The following is a 20332-nucleotide window of genomic DNA, read 5'->3' on the forward strand; positions in this document are numbered from 1 at the left end:
TGCCTTGTTCACACATTGGCACATGTTGTTCACGACATTTCCTACACTTACTGTCTCACATACACACATGTCATTAAACACTCAGATCCTGGTACGTAGGATTTTTCTTTGAAATGTAGAGTGAGTTTCTTTCCTAATTGACAAATCAAGTGTTCTGGTCACTTCCAAGACTAGTCTTATTCCTTAGAAAGCTGTTCAGGCTCCACAGCAAATGTCCAGGCTCCAAGTGTTGTCAGTCTCCTTGTTCCATATAACCAGGGAAATAATGAGCCTGTCCTTTTCTCTTTTAGACAAATCTCACAGGAAGACAAAAACTGGGAGACCAATATTCAGGAGCTTCAAAAAAAGGTATCTCCTTTGCTTTCTTCAGATATTTCCAATTTGATTTACCTGTTGTAGAAGAAGGTGATTGATGTTTCTTTTAAAAATTGATTACTATTTTAAATTTTTAATTGATACATTCTAATTGTAGGAGGTTGTGAGGTCCAATGTGATGTCTGGACACCTGTGCACATTGTGTAGTGACGGAATCAGAGTCATTAACTTATTCATCACCTCAGGCATTTAGCGTTTTTCGTGGTGAAACAGTCCAAAATCTTCTTTTTATATCACATGAAGTAATGACTGGAAACCATTGTTCTTTTTATTCCTGCAGTTGTACATAAGATGTCATTTATTTCTACAAGTTAATGAGGAAAAACATCTTCCAGACATGACAGGAAATGGAAATGTCACAATTTCTATGTCTGGGAAGATGGACTTCAGGCATACCCTGGGCCTGCAGCTCACAGTCCCTCTGTTGGCCCTGAAAAGCAGTCTTCCAGATTGCCATTTTCCAGAGAGGAGCTGGCAGCTGAGACCATGTTGGGCAATATTGAACATTTTTAAGAACAAACACTGGATGTGTGTGTGTGTGTGTGTGTGTGTGTGTGTGTGTGTGTGTCCTGCTGTACGAGTTTGACTTCTGGGGGCAGAATTCATTTAAAAATATTTTGGGGGCTGGGGTTGTGGATCATGGTAGAGTGCTTGCCTTGCCCATGTCAGGCACTGAGTTCAATCCTCAGCATCGCAAATAAATAAATAAATAAATAAAATAATGGTATTGTGTCCATCCACAACTAAAAATAAAAGAATCTAAAAACAATAATTTTTTTCTTTTTACTCACTTCCCTGCTATGGTAGACTTCCTCCCCACCTGTGGACAGGTGGGGCTCCCCTCCCAGCCAAGAGTGTTCACATCACTGAACCTCAGGGAAATTTCTAATCCAAGTAGGTTGTTTTCTAGGAAGAGGTTGGGTACCCACTCTCTAATTGTGATAGGAATACTTGTGCTTAGTTAAAGGATACTTAGACATTGGGGTTCTGCTGGGTAGTGTATTCTTTAGGCAATTTGGTCTGTGGGCTCTCTTCACATTCTCTTTTCCATGTAGATGGTTAGTGTTAGAAAAGAAGGGTGCAGCTATGACCCTTTGAGTACCCAGGATTTTAAGACCTTGCTGCCTTGCTGGACTGCATTGCTTTTGTCCTGTGTACCTGGTGGACAAGAATTGAAGATTGATGGGAAAATAGGCCAGAGGCTTGGCAATATCCCTGTATTACAAATGAGAATTCTTACTGAAATAATCCTAGATAGCCAAAAGGTGATTGACACCCAGTAGAACACTCAAAACAAACCTCCACCTCCAGCATCTGAATGACATGGGAATGTTCTTGGACGTGCTGCTCCTCCATCTCCCATCTTTGAATGGGCTGTGCTAGTACTAACTTTCTCTGGTTAGTGTGACTCAGGGAGGCTTTGTGGTGCCTCTCTGAAGCTGGTGAGGACCAGTGTTGCTCTCCTCTGAGCAATTTCTTTTTTTGATATCCCTTACCTCCTAATTCTTGATCACAGAGTCATGTAGCAAAATTGGGCTTCTTAGAAGTGGTGGGGGAAGATGAGAGGAGTAGGACATGATGTGGGCCTTTGCAGTGGGCAGGGGAAGAGGGCCGGTGCTCAGCAGGCAGTCTCACCTCCTGAGTGAGGGCAGCACCTCTGGCCGTATCCAGGGGACCAGGGGCTGCAACCAGACCTGCTGTCCATGAAGGGTGTGCTTGTGTTTTTGATGACAGCAGCTTTACCTGTGACCAGAGAAATTCAGAATCCTCTATCTCTACTTCTACCTCTTTCTCTATATATCTTCATGTCTATGTATATCTGAATCTATATTTATATGTCTATCTTATCTATCTATATCTATTCATATTTATAGATCTCTGTGCAGATATATTTCTATATGTCTATATCTATCTGTATCTAAATCTAGATATAAACATCTAAAACTATGTATATCTATAAATATGTTGAGATCCATAATCAGAGATGCCTACAGTTGGCCCTCTTTATCTGTGGGTTCTACATTTGTAGATTGAACCAAATCAAGATTGAAGGTATTTGAAAAGTATTGTGTCTGTATTAAACATGTACAGAATTTCCCCCCAATCATTATCCCCTAAACAATACAGTATAACAACTATTTGCATAACATTTATACTGTGTTAGGTTTTATCATTAATCTAGAGATGATTTAAAGTATGTGGAAGAGTGTGTGAAGGTCTTGTGCACATAAAGTACTTGAGCACTGAAGATTTTGGATATCAAGGGATGCCTATAAATCTATCTAAATCCAGATGTATGTTAGACAGCTGTACAGATGTGCTGGGCCATTCTTAAGAAACGACCCTGTGTGGTTGTCAGTTCATACCTGGTTTCACACAAGGGATGAGGTTAGCAGTACAGGCTGACCTGGTGCCCACCTCACATGCTCCTCATTCCTGACCCCACACAGCCATGGCCCATATAGCTCAATACCTCTCAGGGACTCATAGGAAAGAGCACCCCAATTGCCTTATTGCTCTGAGGTTAATGAAGTCACTACAGAGAACAGTGTGCTATAAACCCCTGGAAGACCGGGCAGATCCCTCAGGTGTCATCCCACTGATAAGGGGCATCACCTGTATTCCACAGACCTTGTAAGTGTTACATGAATGAGCACAACAAAACCTTATGCAGGAGTTATAGTATTTCAAGAACATGTTAAGCTTATTACCATGAGCTTTGAATTAAAAAAAAGAAAGAAAGTCAAGCTAAAACACAGGGACCACACAGGCATCTGTGGAAATGTATTTGATAGGGCAAGGTCCCTGGAGATTAGCTGTAATTTCCCCAATGGCTTTCTGTTGTCTCACCCAACACCTGGGTGGATACTTCTAATGACTGAATACTCATGTTATATTAAAAATCTGTGTAGTCCAGTGTTTGGTAAAAAGACTATACTGCAGATTGGTGGTGCTTATTTTTCCACAAAGATTTTGAATGCTGTAATCCACAATCTTTTCAGTTCTTCCTGTAACACATTGCCTTGTTATCTTCTTTCAAGGTTCAAGATGTTTTATTTTTCATCAGGAGACATTTGGAGTAATTCAAATCACGTAGGATCATGGACACATTGCAAGAATCAGAAGATTGTACCAAGTAAATGAGTTGTGTTTTTCTCTCTCACAGCACAGGATATCAGACAGGATTCTGCTTGTCAAATGCCTGATGGTGCTGGGATTTGTTATCTTCATGTTCTTTCTCAATTCATTTGTCCCTGGTATTCATCTTGATCTTGGTGAGTCTAATTTTTTTTTTTTTTGCAAACTTTTGTTGATAGGCTTTGCAATGGATATTGTGGTCTGAGTGGGAAGGTTTCAAAGCATGTTCCCAGGTACCTACAAGCAGTTGTGGCTAGTGAGGATGCCAGCCTTAACGCTAGAAGGGTTGTAGAGTTGGTACTGTCCTTTCTATCACACTTGGTAACCACGTCTTGAAACAGTTCCCAGAGGAGACAGAAAAGCCAGTTCTGCCTTCCCTGCAGCTTGTCATGACAATTAAATAGGAAACTGTTTGTGAAAGGCCTGGAGAATTGCAAGAGCCTTGCACGGATTCGCTCTTCTTGTCTGACTGAGAATCTGTTTTACCCACGCAGCAAAACACATTCTCCCTCTTCCTCCCTTTGTTTCTCTTTCCTCATTTTGGCCAGACTTTAGCTCTTAGCCGACTCTTTCTCCAGCCCTATGTCAAGGTTGGGGCCTTCCCCATGGGTGCCAGGATTCTTTCAGATTGGGCTTACCTTGGTAACTCCCAGAACCTCTCCACTTTCCATAAATTTTTTTATTGAGATCACAGAGATCTCTTTTGGTGCAATTATTTTTTTTTTTAAAAAACATCATTTTCATGGCAGTATAGATTTATGAAAATATAAATTTGAGATGGTGTCAGGGAGTGTTTTTAAATCAAAGCTTTACCCATGGTTTTCCTTCAGAAATGAACTCTGCTAGTATATTTGAGTCATATTATTTTTATCTTAATTCTTTAAAAATAAGAACTTAATCTTCTGCAACTTTTAAAGAATATAACTGTGGTAGGAGGCAAAGCTTGCTAACTTTGTAAAATAGATGGTTAATGCAACTTTAATGTTATGGTTTGGATGTGAGATGTCTCCCGCAAAACTCACATGTGAGACAAGAAGGTTCAGAGGAGAAATGATTGGGTTGTGAGAATCAACCCAATCAGTGAGTTAATCCCCTGAAAGTGATTAATTGAGTGGTAACTGAAGTGGTAGGGTGTGGCTGGAGGAGGTGGGAATTGGGGTGTGGCTTTGGGTGTATTTATGTTTCTGGCAAGTGGAGTCTCTCTGCTTCTTGATGATGTGAGCTGCTTCCCCCTGCCATACTCTCCCGCCATGATGTCCTGCCTCATCTTAAACCTAAAGGAATGGAGCTGGCCTTCTATGGACTAAGACCTCTGAAACCGTGAGCCCTCAAAATAAACTTTTCCTCCTCTACAATTGTTCTGGTTGGGTCTTTTAGTCACAACAGCAAAAAAGCTGACTAAAACATTTAGTTATTCCCGTCACATCATTGCTTCTTGGGCTCCTGGGTACACTAGAAATCTTTGGGTTGTAAGTTGGTTTCCCCTGTTTTCTGTAAAAGAGCCTCGTTCTTAGACTCTCATACTTAGCACATGGTGCACATGCATTTGGCTCAGTGTCCAGCTTTATATCACATGTCCACGAGCCCTTGGAAATGATTTCCCTAAATAAACTCAGACCCAACTTGTCAGGTGGCCTGGGCTTGGTTCCGAGCCCACAGGTGTTCTTTGTCTGCACCTGACAGCTGATCCACACAGGGTCTCAATGAGTAATGAAGAATGCCAAAGCTAGGGTGGGAACAGTGTCATGAATTTCAGTTGTTTTTTTGATGAATTTTATCTAGAAATTGTTTCAGTGTAATTACTTTTAATTATACCCAAGGCATAATATAATTTTGACTTTATAAACCTTTAATCGCCACAAGCATGTTAAGTGGTCACCACTGGTAATTAAACAAGTACAATGAAACTGGTGTTTCCAGAGCAGAGGAGTTCCATTAGTGAATTCTTTTGGGTGTTCACAGATTATTTTGTTTCTAATTTTAGTTGAGATTCTTCTTGAAATGAGCACAGCAGGCATTTGAAAAATAAAAGTATATGAAAACTTACATGCAATTTTGTTAGCTTTTGACAATAGTCTTTGTACACAGGATAATACTTTTAAAGTTTAAAATTGCATCTTTATATATAAAGATCTCACTTGAAAAAAAATCTTGATTAATGTGAAACTTTTCTTTTTACCCTGGGAGTTCACCCTTTTTACAAAGATATCTCTACTCTTTTTGTGTGGTTAAAGTCTGTGATTGAGTGAATTATTTCTTTTTGCTTTTAAATCTAGTTTTGTTTTCAGTTAGAGTTTATGTATAGATAATTTTATCTGGGGATCCTGGGATACATAATCCATGTATTTACTTCTTTATTATGATAGGTTAGATCGAGAAAGAGAGAAGTTTGATTGACATATGTTCTAACAGAGTATAATTTCCTTAGAGTGATAGCAACTCTCCTGATAAAGATAGGGGCAAAAGAGATGCCAGATATTCCCAGGATTTCAGCCAGTAAAGAATGTGATCATTTATCTTTGATGAAGTTCTGTTTTGAATGTGACCTGCTTTGTGAATTGAGCATCATGCAATGTAATGTGATGTTGTTATAGGGGGTGACATCCTGTTACACTAAGTGCCACACAACAAGGTGATATTATGTGACTATCATTGTGCAACTCAGTACAGCACATATAATACAACAGTATATAGCATAAAGCAATGTCATATAGCATGATGTGTATCACACGATGTGTTATGTGACCTAAGACAAAGTGATGCTGTACCACACAATGTGTATCGTGCAACACAATACAGCATCCTCTAGTACAGTGCTTGCCACATTGCACAATGCAATATTGTGAAATGCCATACATGTAATCCAAAGTGACATCAGGTGCACTAAGTAGCAAAATGTGACATCATAGAACACATGCATTCCTTCATTTAGGAATCATAATGTAAGCACAACTTTGACTCTTAATTTTTAATTCTTAAAAAATTGTAAAGCAAAATCAACTTTTCCTCTGGTGTAAAGTTCTACGAATTTTGATACTTATGTAGATTTATATAACAACAAATGCCATCAGGACACAGTGACCAGAAAACTTTCCCCAGGCTCTCCTTTTATAGTCACTCCCTGTGCCTCATCCCATCTGCAAAGGATCTGCTCTCTATCACTGTAGTTTGTCCTGTTGAGAACATACACACGGAATCAGATTGTATACAAACCTTGAGACTGGCTTCTCCCACCTGGCTTAATGCCTGTCAGATTTAGCCAAGCTCTGTACATCAACGGTTTGCTCCTTATGTAGCTGAGTGGTGGTTCATGGTAAGAAAGTACCAGGGTTTATGTATCTATTCAACACTGAGGGACATTTGGGTTATTTTCAGTTTTTAGCATTTGTGAATAGAGCTGATGCAGACATATGAGCTCACAGTTTTGTGTGAACTTGCTTTTACATTCTCTTGGGTAACTACCTGGGAGTGAGACTGTTGGGTCATTTGGTGGGTGTACGTTTAACTTTGTTGGGAATTGTTTCCAGAGTGGCACCTGGCTTTGATTTCCCACAGGAATGAATGGGAGTTCCAGTGGCTCCACATCTCCACTTGGTACAATTGAACTCACTCCCCTGGAGTTCCACAGCACACATACCTGCCTTACACATGGAGCCTATCTGTTATCCTAGTGATGAATTTACTTCTCTATCCCCTGAGCTCCTGCTCTCCAATGAAACTTGAGGATGTGGTCCATATCTTCTATATTTTCCTCTTCTCAGTGCCTTGGGTTAATGTCTAACACACCAGTAGCTACAAGGAAACATTTATAGAATGCATGAACAAAAATCTCTCATCGAGTCTAATAGATTCAACTTCATTATTGTGAGAATTCACTATGTGGATGACTCAGCCTAGGTATTTCAGACAGTAGAGGACAAGACAGAGGCTGATGTGCAAGATTTCTCTCTGGGAAGTCTGATCCCAGGGAAGAGAAGTGAGGAGTAGGGAGACAGATTAGCAAAGGGAGTAAGCCATCAGGAGCCACTGGTTTCTCCATCTCATCAGATTGAGAAGAAGTATAAAAACTTACCCCAGGACCATATAGGGTTGAAGGAGAAAGGACTATTACTCATTGGTCCCCATTGCCCGATGGTCAAAGTTCCTCCCCATAAGGTACCAACTTGCAGATACACTCAACTGGCATGTTCTGAGGGCTCAGCAGCAGCCCCAGCAGAGAAGCATCAGCTAGGAGGGAGGTGTTGGTACTTTGACTCCAGAGAAGACCCTGTTAATGTGCACAGTGTAAGGATGGTGGGGTTCACTCAGAGCCAGTCACTGACACAGACTTTGTGTGAGGAACAGGAGAGCCCTTAGGGACCCAAAGGCAGGCCAGAGTTGCACAACAGTGAAGAAAAGAGATGTGAATCTGGACCATAGCTACAATTTACATCCACATGGCAAAGGAATCCCATGTGCAGGAATCATCACCTCACAAAACAGGTTCTTCCACAAAGGCCCACTGTCCCTATATGAAACCCTTGGTGCCAGAAATGTTTCAAAATTCAAATATTTTGTTCATATTTTAGAAATGCAATTCAATGCACATACTGAATTGTATATAGGGTGAACATCATTGTTCAGAAAATCTGAAATGCTTCAGAGTCAGAAAAATTTTCAGTATTGACACGATGCCACAAGTGGAAAATTCTACTCCTGACCTCACGTGAAGGGTGGCAGTCAAAGTGCAGGTGCGCTCAGATTAGTGTTTAAAATGATCTTCAGGTTCTATGCTTAAGAAGGATATAAACCAAATTTCATTAGACCGGGTTCCAACAATAAGATATCTAATTATATATAATGTAAATATTCCCAAATTGAAAAAAATTCCAAATCTGAAACAATTTGGTCCCAGAATTTTGGATAAGGATTCTCAACTTCATGTAATACCTCCTGAGACATTTAGGGCTGGCACCTGTCATCCAAGCATTAATGTTTCTATAAAAAAAAAAAAAAAAAAACCCAAAACTTGAATATTTACACAAAGTGTGATAAAGACCATAAATAGCTTTGTTTTGGTTCAAGTCAGGTTGTGTTGAATTTTGGTCTAAAAGTTTGAAAAATTTCTGCTTTTCTGAACTTTAGGATTTCAGAATTATGGTTGATTGTGAACTTATAAAATGAATCCGTGAGGCAGGTTGAAAATGTTATCTTTGACCTTAAAATTTATAACCTTTGATTAGCAATTTCCTAGGCCTCCTTCTTTGATAATTAGTTCACAATATACCCCTAGATTCTTTCACAATATGTTTGATTAGATTTCAGTGCTGGAAATTTTTCTGTAATTATTTCCCTGATTATGGTTTGAAATTGCTGGTCTTCTCTGTGTCTCTTGGTGTTTCTATTGCTGAGTAATTTTATTGTTGTCTTTGTGAAAGTATTTTTAGTTACAAATAAAGCAATCTACTTGATCTGTCTTAAAGAAAATAGAGGATAATTGGAGTAACAATGAAATGATTGACAGATTCCAAGGTAGGGTGGACCTCCCAGGGTCAGGCCCAGGCAGAAGAAAGGCTCTATACTGCTCGCAGCCCAGTATCCCCATCTGTTCTCAGCCCCAGGCTTTTCCATGAACTGGATATTTCATCTTTTAACTGCTCACTGCAGAAGAGGGGTTGTCTCATCTCTTTCCTAGTTTATAGAACATCAGTTTCAGCCTCACAAAAACAAAAGGCTAGTTTGAATTCCCAGGTGAAAAGTCCAGTTGGCCCAGGTAAGGTTACCTTCCTTTATTAGACCTGAAAATTATGATTAGGAGGCAGGGCCACATTATAAAATATGGCTGTGGTAATTTCTTAGAGGAAGAGGTACTATTATGAGCTGGACAGACATTCCCAAAACTTCTCAAGGTATTTTCTAGGACATCTAGTTTCTGATAAGTACAGTCATCTCTTGGTATCTCTGAGGGATTGATTCCAGGAACCCCTAAGAATATCAAAACCCTAGGATACTCAAGTCCCTTGTATAGAATGGCATAGAGCTTGCATATAACCTCTGCAAATCCTCTGTATACTTTAGCTTATCTCTAGATGCCTTACTATATCTAATACAATATTAATACTTAATGGATTATTAACAATACTGTATTGTTTAGGGAAGAATGAAAAGAAAAATAACTGTTAATGCTCAATACAGACACAATTTTTGTCAAATATTTTAATTCTGATTGGTTGAATCATCAGATACAGAGCTTGTAGATATAGAAAGCTGACTATATATCATTTCAATTAAATCATCCATCCATTCATCTATTTATTCACTAGTTTATATGTTTGTACAATAAATGCCTGGGAAATGGGCAGAAAGACCAAGTCACTGTGCTCCTAGGTCTTCTATTTTAGAAGGAGAGATGAAGCTGCAGCTATTCTATGCAGGGATTCATATTAGGTATAGAAAGGACTACACAGCTAATTAAGGTACAAGATCTTCAGAGCTCTTATAGTCTGATGCAGAGACAAGGCAAGGGTACTGAATTATAAAACTAAATATGATAATTTCCATAATCAAGGTACAGATGAAAAACCTAATGAATTCCACAAAAAATGAGGATTTATAACTAAGGAAAAGCTAATGTTTGATTTTAAAAAGTCATGAGAGATAAAAAAAAAATATACGTGTGTGTGTGTAAAATGTAAAGGACAATCATTATATACTGGTTGTATCAACCTGATAATAAAAATTTAAAAAACATTTAAGTACCTGATTGGCTCCATCCTGGTCCCAAGTATTTATCTTGATAAATGTGATTATTTCACAATGATGATAAATATAATATACATGGACCTTGGGTATTTTAGGTAGTTAGGATAATTAGCTATTTTCCTTATTATGCTCATCATGGGTAACTTTCCACTTTCACCACAGCACTGAATAAATGAAATCATGGAATAGCAAAAATGGCTTAGTTTTTAAAGAAATAAAATAAGGAATTTACATAATATAAAATTCATCTTGCTAAAATGTATGAATCAGTATGTTTTAGTATATTCACCATGTTGTGCAACCATGGCCAGTATCCAATTCTAGGATATTGTTATCAGACCCCAAATAAACCTGTACCCATTAGTTTTGCTCCTTTTCCCCTGACTCTCAGTTCCCAGAAACTGCTTCTCCTTTTATTTCTATTTCTGTGGATTTGCCTATTCAGAATATGTTGAATAGAATGTACTCATTCAGCCTGTTGCTTCTCTGTCTGGGCTTTCTGACTTAGCATAATGTTTCCAGGTTCATCCAGGCTCTAGCATGTATTAATACTTCATTTCATTTTATGAATGAGTTATATTCCATTATATTCATAGATCTTGAATTTCTAAGTCCAATTAGCTACTTTCCTTAAATAATATGAAGTTACAAAATTAAATCCATACTGTCTCTTATATTTATTTATGTACATATCTCTATATGTGCCTTTAATTTATTCATATGGATTTGGATGACTTTCCAAAGTCTTTTCATTTTAGACTCAAAGACTTCTTTTAGTAATTCTTGTATGAAAGGGATTCTAGCAATGAATTTTCTTAGTTTTTGTTTACATGGGAATACAATGTTGTGATGAGCATTTGTGTTCAAGTTTTTGTGTTGATATTTGTTTTCAATCCTTTTGGGAGTATACCTGGGAATGAAACTGAAGGGTTATGCTGCAACTCTGTGCTTAACCTTTTGAAAAACTGTCAGGTTGTTTTTCCACAGTTGTTGCAATTCTGTCAACTTATATGCTTCATGTTTTCTTGGGATCTTTTGTTAGGGATATATATATATATTGATAATGGTTTTATTTTATTGATAATGGTTTTATTATTTCCCTTTGCCATTATAAAATAAATGATCTGCAGTAACAATTTATTTTATCTTAAAGCCTGTGTTAACTGATATTAGCCCAGCTACTTCAACTCTGTTTTGATTACAGTTTACAAGGTATTTCTTTTTTTCATCATTTTACTTTCTACCTATTTGCCTTAGACTCCAAAGTAAATCCATACAGACAGCACATATTTTGATGATTAACATATTCATGCTGTTAACATCTGACTTTTGTTTGGAGTGTTTAATAAACTTTTGTATTCATTGTAATTGCTGATAGGGTAGAATCTGGTCTGCCATTTTGCTATTTTCTTTGTCTTACATCTCTTTGTCCTTTTATTCTCCATTACTTTCTTTTTGTCTTAAATATTTTCTAATGTACCATTTAAATTTCCTATTACTCTATTTTTTTGAGGTTTTTAAAGTGGTTGCTCTGGAGATTACAATAAACATTTAATTTATAACAGCCTAGTTAAAATTAATATCAATTTATTTTTAATGCTGTAAAGGAACTTTCTTCTTATATATCTTTGTTCTCCCCTGATTTTTGTGCTATTTTCATACAATTACACTTTTATATATTAACAGTTGCCCATTAACAGTTTTATAATCATTGCTTTATGCTGTTATCTTTTGATTAATATGAAAGTTATGAAATCATATTTAATGTCTTTTATATTTATTTATATAAGTATCCCTATATGTGCTCTTTATTTATTCATATGGAGTTCAATTACTTTCCAAAGTCCTTTCCTTTCAGATCAAAGACTTCTTTTTAGTATTTCTTGTATGTAATAGATTCTAACAATGAATATTCTTAGTTTTGGGGGAAATGTCAATTTTTTTTCTTTTTTTCTTGAAGGATGGCTTGATTGGAGATAGAATTCTTGGTTGACAGTCTTATACTTCACACTTGGAATATGTCATCCCAGACCCATTATCCTGCTGGTTTCTGAATAGAAACCATCTGATAATTTTATTAAGGACCCTTGTGTATGATCAGCTGCTTCTCTCCCACTATTTCAAAATTCTCCTTGTCCTTGTCTTTTGACAGTTTTAATTATGATGTGTAGATGTGGATCTCTTTGAATTGTCTTGTACCTGATTGAGCTTTTGGATGTGGAGATTTATGTTTTTCCTCACTTTTGGAATGTTTTGGACCATTATTCTTTCACCTTTTTTTCTGCCCCACTCCCTCTCTCCTTTTCTTTGAGGACTCTTATTATACGTATGTTGGTGCACTTAATGGTTTCCTACCATAAGCCTCTGAGGCTTTGTTCACTTTTCTTTATTCATCTTTCCTTTTCTTTTTCACAGACTTCCTATTATGATCAATATTCAGTTGTTTTTTCTTGAATAAGCACTTCTTGAAAGGTTTTGTTCAATTTAGTTCCAAAACAGTTGATTTTGAGATTTGCCAGTGTCCTCATTGCTTTCATGAGGAGTAGAAGTCTTACTTTGCTTTTCTCACTGACTTCACTCCACAGATAAGTTTCAAAGCAATTCAATTATAGATATTTGTTTTTAAACATTAACATCAGAGATTATTTTTGAGGGATGTATTTCTGTCTGTTAATCATTGGTGACCAACAACATCTCTCCTTGGGGGCTGTTGTGAATTTTGATTACCTGGTGAAATTGGCTATCTAGGTACTTTGCCAAGAAGTCCAAGAGGAAAAGACAACTTTAAGAATGTAATTCATGGATTTATAGCCTAATGCTTGCTTTTGGTAGAGATACGAGGCTGGTCTGAGTGAGGAGGGGGTTGATGACCAGACAAGAGCCCTCACAGAGCCTGGATACATGAGATTTTCTAGTCCTTCATGTGTGGTTTCTCAAGAGGTGCAGTGGACTCATCTGTCCTCTCCATATTCTTCAAAACCATCTCATGCCCTCTTCTGACAGCTGGGTCCCCAAGCCTCTGTCATTAAGAAATAATCTTTTACTAAATAACACACAGACATGTTTTCTCATCTACCTGACAATTTTAATTGTGATGTACAGTACCAGGAACCTTGTTTTGCTATAAAAGTAATTTGCTACTGACTCTAGAACATTTTTACCAATCAGATTGAAGTACACTTTTTGAGCACTATGAAATCACAGTGAGATATGAAGATAAAGAAGTCTAGTTCCTCTCCTCTAGTTTCTTCAAACTACAACTTTGACAGGAATCTAGCGATATATTTCACAAGGTTGGTTATGTTTTGATTTTGATTCTCTAAACATTAAGTATTTATTAATGTTCGTGGTCTTCTCCTTTTATTAGCTCCAGTATGTCTTGAATAATGCAGCCAATATCCTCCATCCGGCACACACATCAATGAATTTAGAAAAGAGCAAACAGTTTAATGACTGTTTCTCCCCTCATTTTTTATCCCTAATAGCTTATATCACATAGGTCTGCACATAATCAGTAAGACTGCTGAGGGATGTTTTTTTTTTCTTTTTTTAAGTTGGATGATTTTGATAGAGAACAGATCAGCTTTTAAGTCATGAATTTTTCAGAAATGTTAGAGGTACACTTAAACAAAAATATCTGTGGGTCATCAATGGATAAACAGTGTTGGAAAGGCATTTTATCAAGAAAATTGTTAAAAGTGTCAGATCAAATGTCTGCTATTTACAGGTTTCTCATTGGTTATTAACCTTGACATTCTAAGTCATCTCCCTATATATTAAAATTGTTTCCTATGTAAATTATACTTCCCCTTGGCATTAACAAGAAGGACACGCCTCATATTTGTTATAGAAAGACAAGTTTAGATATATCATGTCTATAAGCTTATAAGAAATACAGGGACCAAGAGATTACTTAAGTTTCCGGGCATCTCTGACTTAGCAGTCATAAGACTAGAAGAGTGAGTTGTATCAAAAATTTCACTTGCTTTTCTGAAGCAATGCTATGAGTCATGTTTGAATTTTTCCACATTGATAATTTAAACAAGAATTTGAATTAATCTTGTGCAATATCATCATTTCTGAGGCTTGTAATCATAAAAGAATCAGTTTTTCAAATGCTCATTTGTGGAAATTAAGCGTTCCATTGTCAGTGAATATGACACAGTTAATTGGAGCAAAACTCAACAACTGAAAACATGACTGACCTAGTTTTTCTTTGAACATTAGCAAACACACCATACTATTACTTACACCCTGTGCATCTGATATTTTTCTCAGGCCAGACATATCAGATAGAATGGGCTATGCTGGGTAAAATAGTGATCCTGCATCTCAGAAGATTTAACAAAGGATTTTTCTTGCTGATACCACATGTACCATGCTGGTCAATGGGGGTGCCTGTGGACAGAGGAACCAGCATTGTGTAATGCCACCACATTGATAGTTTCCAGGGTCAACTTGCAGGGAAGAGACAATGGATAAAGCTTATAGCTCCCCTTAAATGCCGGGTTAGGAAGATGTGTCTCATTTGCTCAAAGCCCAAGGATGAGGTTGGTTTTGTGGCTTCACCTATCTTTATGGGGCTGGGAAAACTTCCTCAGGGTATACCAAGGAAAAAGTGACTGATATGAGGAGCTCTGATATATATATATTTGATATTGGGGATTGAACCCAGGTACACTTTACCTCTGAGGTACAGCCCCAACTCATTTTATTCATTTTTATTTTGAGACGGGTCTCACTGAGTTTCTGAGGCTGACCTTAAACTGGTAATCAGCCTCCCAAGTCACTGGGGTGACAGGTGTGCACCACCATGCGCAGTGAGCTCTGATGTGTATTTGTGAACCACTACATAAAACACATTCTAAAATCGTTTTCCATGATCTGTTGTCTTATGTGTTAGAAAGCTTCATAGAACTCAGCCACTAGGAGTGACTATCTAGATCTGCCTGGATGTTGGTGGGCATGAAAGAATCACTGAATATGCAACCTTTTTGAATTTCAAGGAGCCTGAGGATTGAGAGGGACAGTCCCGGTGGCAAACCTCTGTGATCTCCAAGGGCAGCTAGGTATATTTCTCAGGGCCAGGCTGCTCTATTGCCCAACTCCTGGGGCTGTGTTCATGTGTAATGCAGATCACTACAGTTGTGTACTCTGTGATCCAGGCAGCTCCACTGGATCCAAGGAGAACCTGCCTGTGGGATGAAATATTGCTTTCTCCACGTAACCTCAAGTTGGTGGAGTTCTGAGAGTTTGTCTCCTTCCTTTAATGTCGATGAGCTACACCGAGAACTCCAATTGATGTTTTTTTTAAAATAGAAGTTAGAAAATGATTTGACACTGATATCTAAAAATATAAGAAAGCATTAGTTGTGGCCCCTTCCTTCTCACTGGCATTCTCATGTATTGAAGCTCCTCAGACCCTGGAGGGTTTTCAACATCCTTCAAAGATGCCTCCGATCACAGAATAGCTCCAATGTCGAGTTAGACTCTGGTTCAGTCACCCATGGCCTCAGCAGAGTGTGTGGATTACCTCAGAGACGCCTATGGCATATGGTGCATGATTCTAGCGTAGCCGTCATGTTGTACATTATGGGAGATGCTCCTGGGCTGTCTTCTCCATGAGACTGTGCAGTCCTCTGGCAGAACTCATATGCAGTTAACCTTTCTGAAGGCCATAGGGACCCATTCCTGAGGGTACCCAGTATATGGGTGTGGTGGAAGCTGTCTCTCAGTTCATCTCAGGAATTTATCCTGCTGCTCTGTGAGTGAGCTGGCATTTGGTATGCAACCTGGACACGGAGCACTACTTAGGTGTGTGTGTGTGTTCGCTATAGGTGTAAGTATTTGGAAAAGTCTGCTTGTCTCCAAGCACAGGCATCCTTGAATGATTTGAAGGTTTTACTTGCCATCTTAAAGGGAATACTTGCAGGGATATTGGGCTGTCCTATCCACTCTGCCTCCCACCCCCAATTTTCTTTCTCCTTTTTTTTTTTTTTTTTTTTTGGAGATGGAATGGAAGGGCTACAGAGAAAAATTATGATTTTTCTACTTTTATTGAAGAGAAGCTGGAACCACCTGATATAGTAAGCAGCGACCTGTATGCCAGTGCCCAGGCCCAGCCAGGGTCCACTACTTTTGAATGGAGGAGGAGAATGTTCCCTTCTGAGATGGGAAGTCTGTTTGGTTCCCACTCCTGACCTTCATCAGATCTTATGTGGCGGATCAGTCTAGGCAGGTGTGTACCTCCTTCCCACCACATTACCGTTTTGTATGCCCTTCCCAAGGCATGTATTTAGTTTAAGAGGACCCAAGCTCACCAAGTAGGATGTAAAATAGGATCCTTCTAAATATCTTAGGCAGATCATGCTATGTCATCAAAGACTGCCATATGACTCAGTGTCTTAAATAAGATATAAAGAGTGCTGATGGCTAAGGTTGAGATTGATCACTTTGACTAGCTTAAAACAAGGAACTTCTGTTTCTCAAAAGATGCTGCAAAGTGGGCGAAAAGAAACTACAGAGTGAAAAAAGACCAGTCCCAATCATATCTTTGGTTACATTTGGAAATTATACCTAAAATATAAAAAAGGACACCTGTAGATTAATAAAGATAGAATACCCCATAAAAATTGATAGGAATCTTGACCAAATACTTGACAAAATAGGATACTGAAATTACCAATAAGCATATAAAAAGTTGCTCGACCTCAGAAGTCATCAGGTGAAGTGTGAATTTAAGCCACAATGAGATGCTATCACATTCATACCTAAATGGCTGAAATTGAAGACTGAGAAAATTAAATGCTGAGAAAATGTAGGGCAATAGAAAATGCCATATGTTGCTGATCAGATTTTAAATTTGTATAATGATGTCTGAAAATAATTTGGCATCATCTACTAAGTTTAGGTCAATGCTTGCCTGGAAATTTTGTTCTCATTGTATGCCCAACAAAAATGTATAGAAGTGCACACCAAAAGATATGTCTGAAAATGCTCACAGCAGCTCCACTTATAATAGCCCCAAACTGGAAGCAACTCAAATATCTGTCAATCCTATAAGGATGAATAAGTTATGAGGCAGTGATGCAGTGGAATATTATGTAGAAATAAAAAAATTAATATATCACTGTAACTGTAACAAATGACAAAATCTCCCAAACATGTTCAGCAAAAGAAGTGACAGGAAAGCGTACATGCTATGTGATTCTTTCTATTAAAAACTCAAAATAAGGCGAATCTGTCCTGTGGTGTTAAGGGTCAGGCGAGAAGAATGTCGGGAGTGGTGGGATCTAACTGGGCTTTTAGAATGCTGATCCTTTTCAATCTCTTGTTCAGGGAGCTGGCTACATGAGCATGTTTCCTTGGTAACTGAGCTATGTGTTTTATTTAAAATTGATGCTCTTTTTCCATGTATGGTATAGTAGAAGATGTCTATAAAAGGAAAAACTGAATACAATTCACTCTATCAATCAGGATCCCGCCAGGAAACACGTCACACTCCAACTTGGTAATTTGCATTGACTTTACTAAGGGGACTGTGTACCAGTGTGGGCGAGGTGGAGGAAATCCACAAAGGGAAGGGCGTATTCCAGAGCAATACCGGGCTGGGGGTGTGTGAGAGGAAGGAAATTCTTAGAAACTGGGAGGATGCAGTGATGACAAGGTCACTCTGCAAAGAGCAGTGTGACCTTCAGTGTGAGGGCCCTGTATAGAGAGATCCCAAAGTAGGAAAGTCCCCAGCTCACTCTCATCCTGGCTCATTCTCTTGCTGGGTTCCCCCTTGGCAAAGCCCAGCTGAGGTCCAGGACAAGAGAACCTTTCAATATGGTCTATACAAGTCAGCCTCCATGGTAGAGAGGGTGGGGACATGGAGTGGATGGGGAGGGACGGCTTAGCAGGGTCCTGGGTATCTATGCCAGCCTGCAATATTAGTGAAAAATCTTATTTGAGGCAAAATATTTGGAAATAGAATTGCTTATGTTTTGATCATCTTTATCCTTCCCAACTACTCACTTGATGTGACCATAGAGCTTCCTAAGCCTGATTGGAAACCACAAGGAAGCCTCTAAGTGTTCAAAGGAGCATGAGTTTCACTGTGACTTTTGATGTCTTAGTCAAAGCCAGAACCTTGGACGGTTAGAAGCCACTTCCCTGGATGTAAAAGGGAGAAGGGCAGATCTGGAGCTAGATCTTCCTAGCCCTAAGCCTCCCTCCAGTTCTGCACTTATTCTATGCCTCCGTACCCATAGGTTGCTGTGAGGACTGAATCAGTTCATGTATATGGAGGCCTCAGAAACAGTGCCTGATGCAGGCCCTAGTGCCATGTGAGTGACCTGCTCAGGCTGATGGCTAAGCACTTTAGGAAACACCAGGAGAGGAAAACGGTCTGGCTTTTGCTGGATTTAAAAGACAAGTAGAATGCCGATTCAGAATCTACAGTGATACTGCCACATCACTGTTTATAGAATTCATTATAGCTAAACTATGGAACCAACCTAAGTGCCCTTCAATGGATGAATGGATAAAGAAATATATATATATATATAAAATATTACTCAGCCTTAAAGAAGAATGAGATTATGGGATTTGCAGGTAAATAGGTGAAGCTGGAGAACATCATGCTAAGCAAATAAACTAATCCCAAAGAACTAAAGGCCAAATGTTTTCTTTGATATGCAGATGCTAATTCACAATGGGCAGGGTGGTGGTGGTAAGGAAGACTAGAAGTACTTTGGATTGGGTGGAGAGGAGTATAAGGGAGGGAGGGGGTAGTGGGGCAGGAAGGATAGTAGAATGAATCTGACATTACTATCCTATGTGCATATATGATTATACAACCTGTGTTATACCACATTATGTATAATCAGAAGAATGAGAAGTTATACTCCATTTATATATGATGTATCAAAATGCATTCTACTGTCTGTTAGACCAGGACGCAAGAAAAGACCACTGACTCCAATTAAAATCAAATTAAAGCAAGCTTATTATTTCAACCGGCTGGGCTGCTTCTCCCTCCCAAAACGGTGGGAACAATACAGCCGCCCCACCTTTCCTACAGCCCAGCTTTATAGCCCAGAAAGTTACACAAAGGGGGGTTACAGATAACAGAACTCTGACAAGCATCACACTAACGGTAGTTTACATTTTTTGCTGGCCCCAACATCAGAATTTATGAGGACCATTAGAGCCTCAGAGAGGGTTGTTGTCTGGCCAGGAAAGGCCAATATTTATGAGGTGTCACTAAGTTTCAGAGAGGGCTGCTATCTGGTCAGAGAGCCAGGCATGGGTGAGTTCAAGGCACGGGCAGGCATTTCAAGCAGGTTCAGAATTCGCAGTAATTTATAATAAAGCCAAAATTAGCTTTTCATGGCTTTGTGGCAAGATGGCTCCCAATTTTAATAAAAGATCAGGTTGGGTCTATCACTGTCATGTATAACTTTTTAAAACAAATGTTAAAAAACAAATAAACAAAATAAACCCTTAGTAGCTTAAGAAGAAAAAAGGTGGAAACTACTTGATTTAAAAGTCTTAAGATATATAATATAAAAAGTGCATTGAGTGTAAAAAAAAAATGAGGAAAAAATAGGCATTTTCTCATAAAAAGAAATCCTGTCTGTCACCAGGCACAGTGGTGCATGACTATAATCTCAGTGACTCAGGAGGCTGAGGCAGGAGGATTACTAGTTCAAAGCCAGCCTTAGCAACTTAGTGAGACCCTAAACAAATCAGGAGATCCTGTCTCTAAAATACAAAAAGGGCTGGGGATGTGGCTCAGTGGTTAAGTAACCTGAATTGAATCCCTGGTACCAAAAAAAAAAAAAAAAAAAAGAAAAGAAAAGAAAAAGAAAATCTGTCTGTCTATAGAACAATTACTCAGGTATTTAGTGGTGCTGACTTTGGGTCTCACAGCTGTGGCCCCCTGCACAGTGCTGTAACTGAACTTAACTGCTTCTGAGCCAGCTGCTGTCCTACTCGCCCACCCAACTGTGGGCTGGGATTTCTCAGGATGGAACACTGAGCGGGCCACTGCCTGGGTAAATGATGACTGAGGACAGGTTGAGAGCTACCTCAC

The 20332-nt window shown here is 38.6% G+C and overlaps 1 protein-coding gene across 1 annotated transcript in view; it reads left to right on the top strand.

Moving 5' to 3' along the window:
* The window catches only part of Oca2 (OCA2 melanosomal transmembrane protein), a 320901-nt gene that overhangs the window by 145110 nt on the left and 155459 nt on the right, over positions 1-20332 (top strand). Inside the window, exons 16-17 of the mRNA XM_076849417.2 lie at positions 291-348; positions 3542-3650. Coding sequence (XP_076705532.2) covers positions 291-348; positions 3542-3650 — 167 coding nt within the window. The remainder of the gene's footprint in view (positions 1-290; positions 349-3541; positions 3651-20332) is intronic.

The sequence above is a fragment of the Callospermophilus lateralis genome, chromosome 3 (assembly GCF_048772815.1).
Source record: "Callospermophilus lateralis isolate mCalLat2 chromosome 3, mCalLat2.hap1, whole genome shotgun sequence".
Classification (NCBI taxonomy): Eukaryota; Metazoa; Chordata; class Mammalia; order Rodentia; family Sciuridae; genus Callospermophilus; species Callospermophilus lateralis.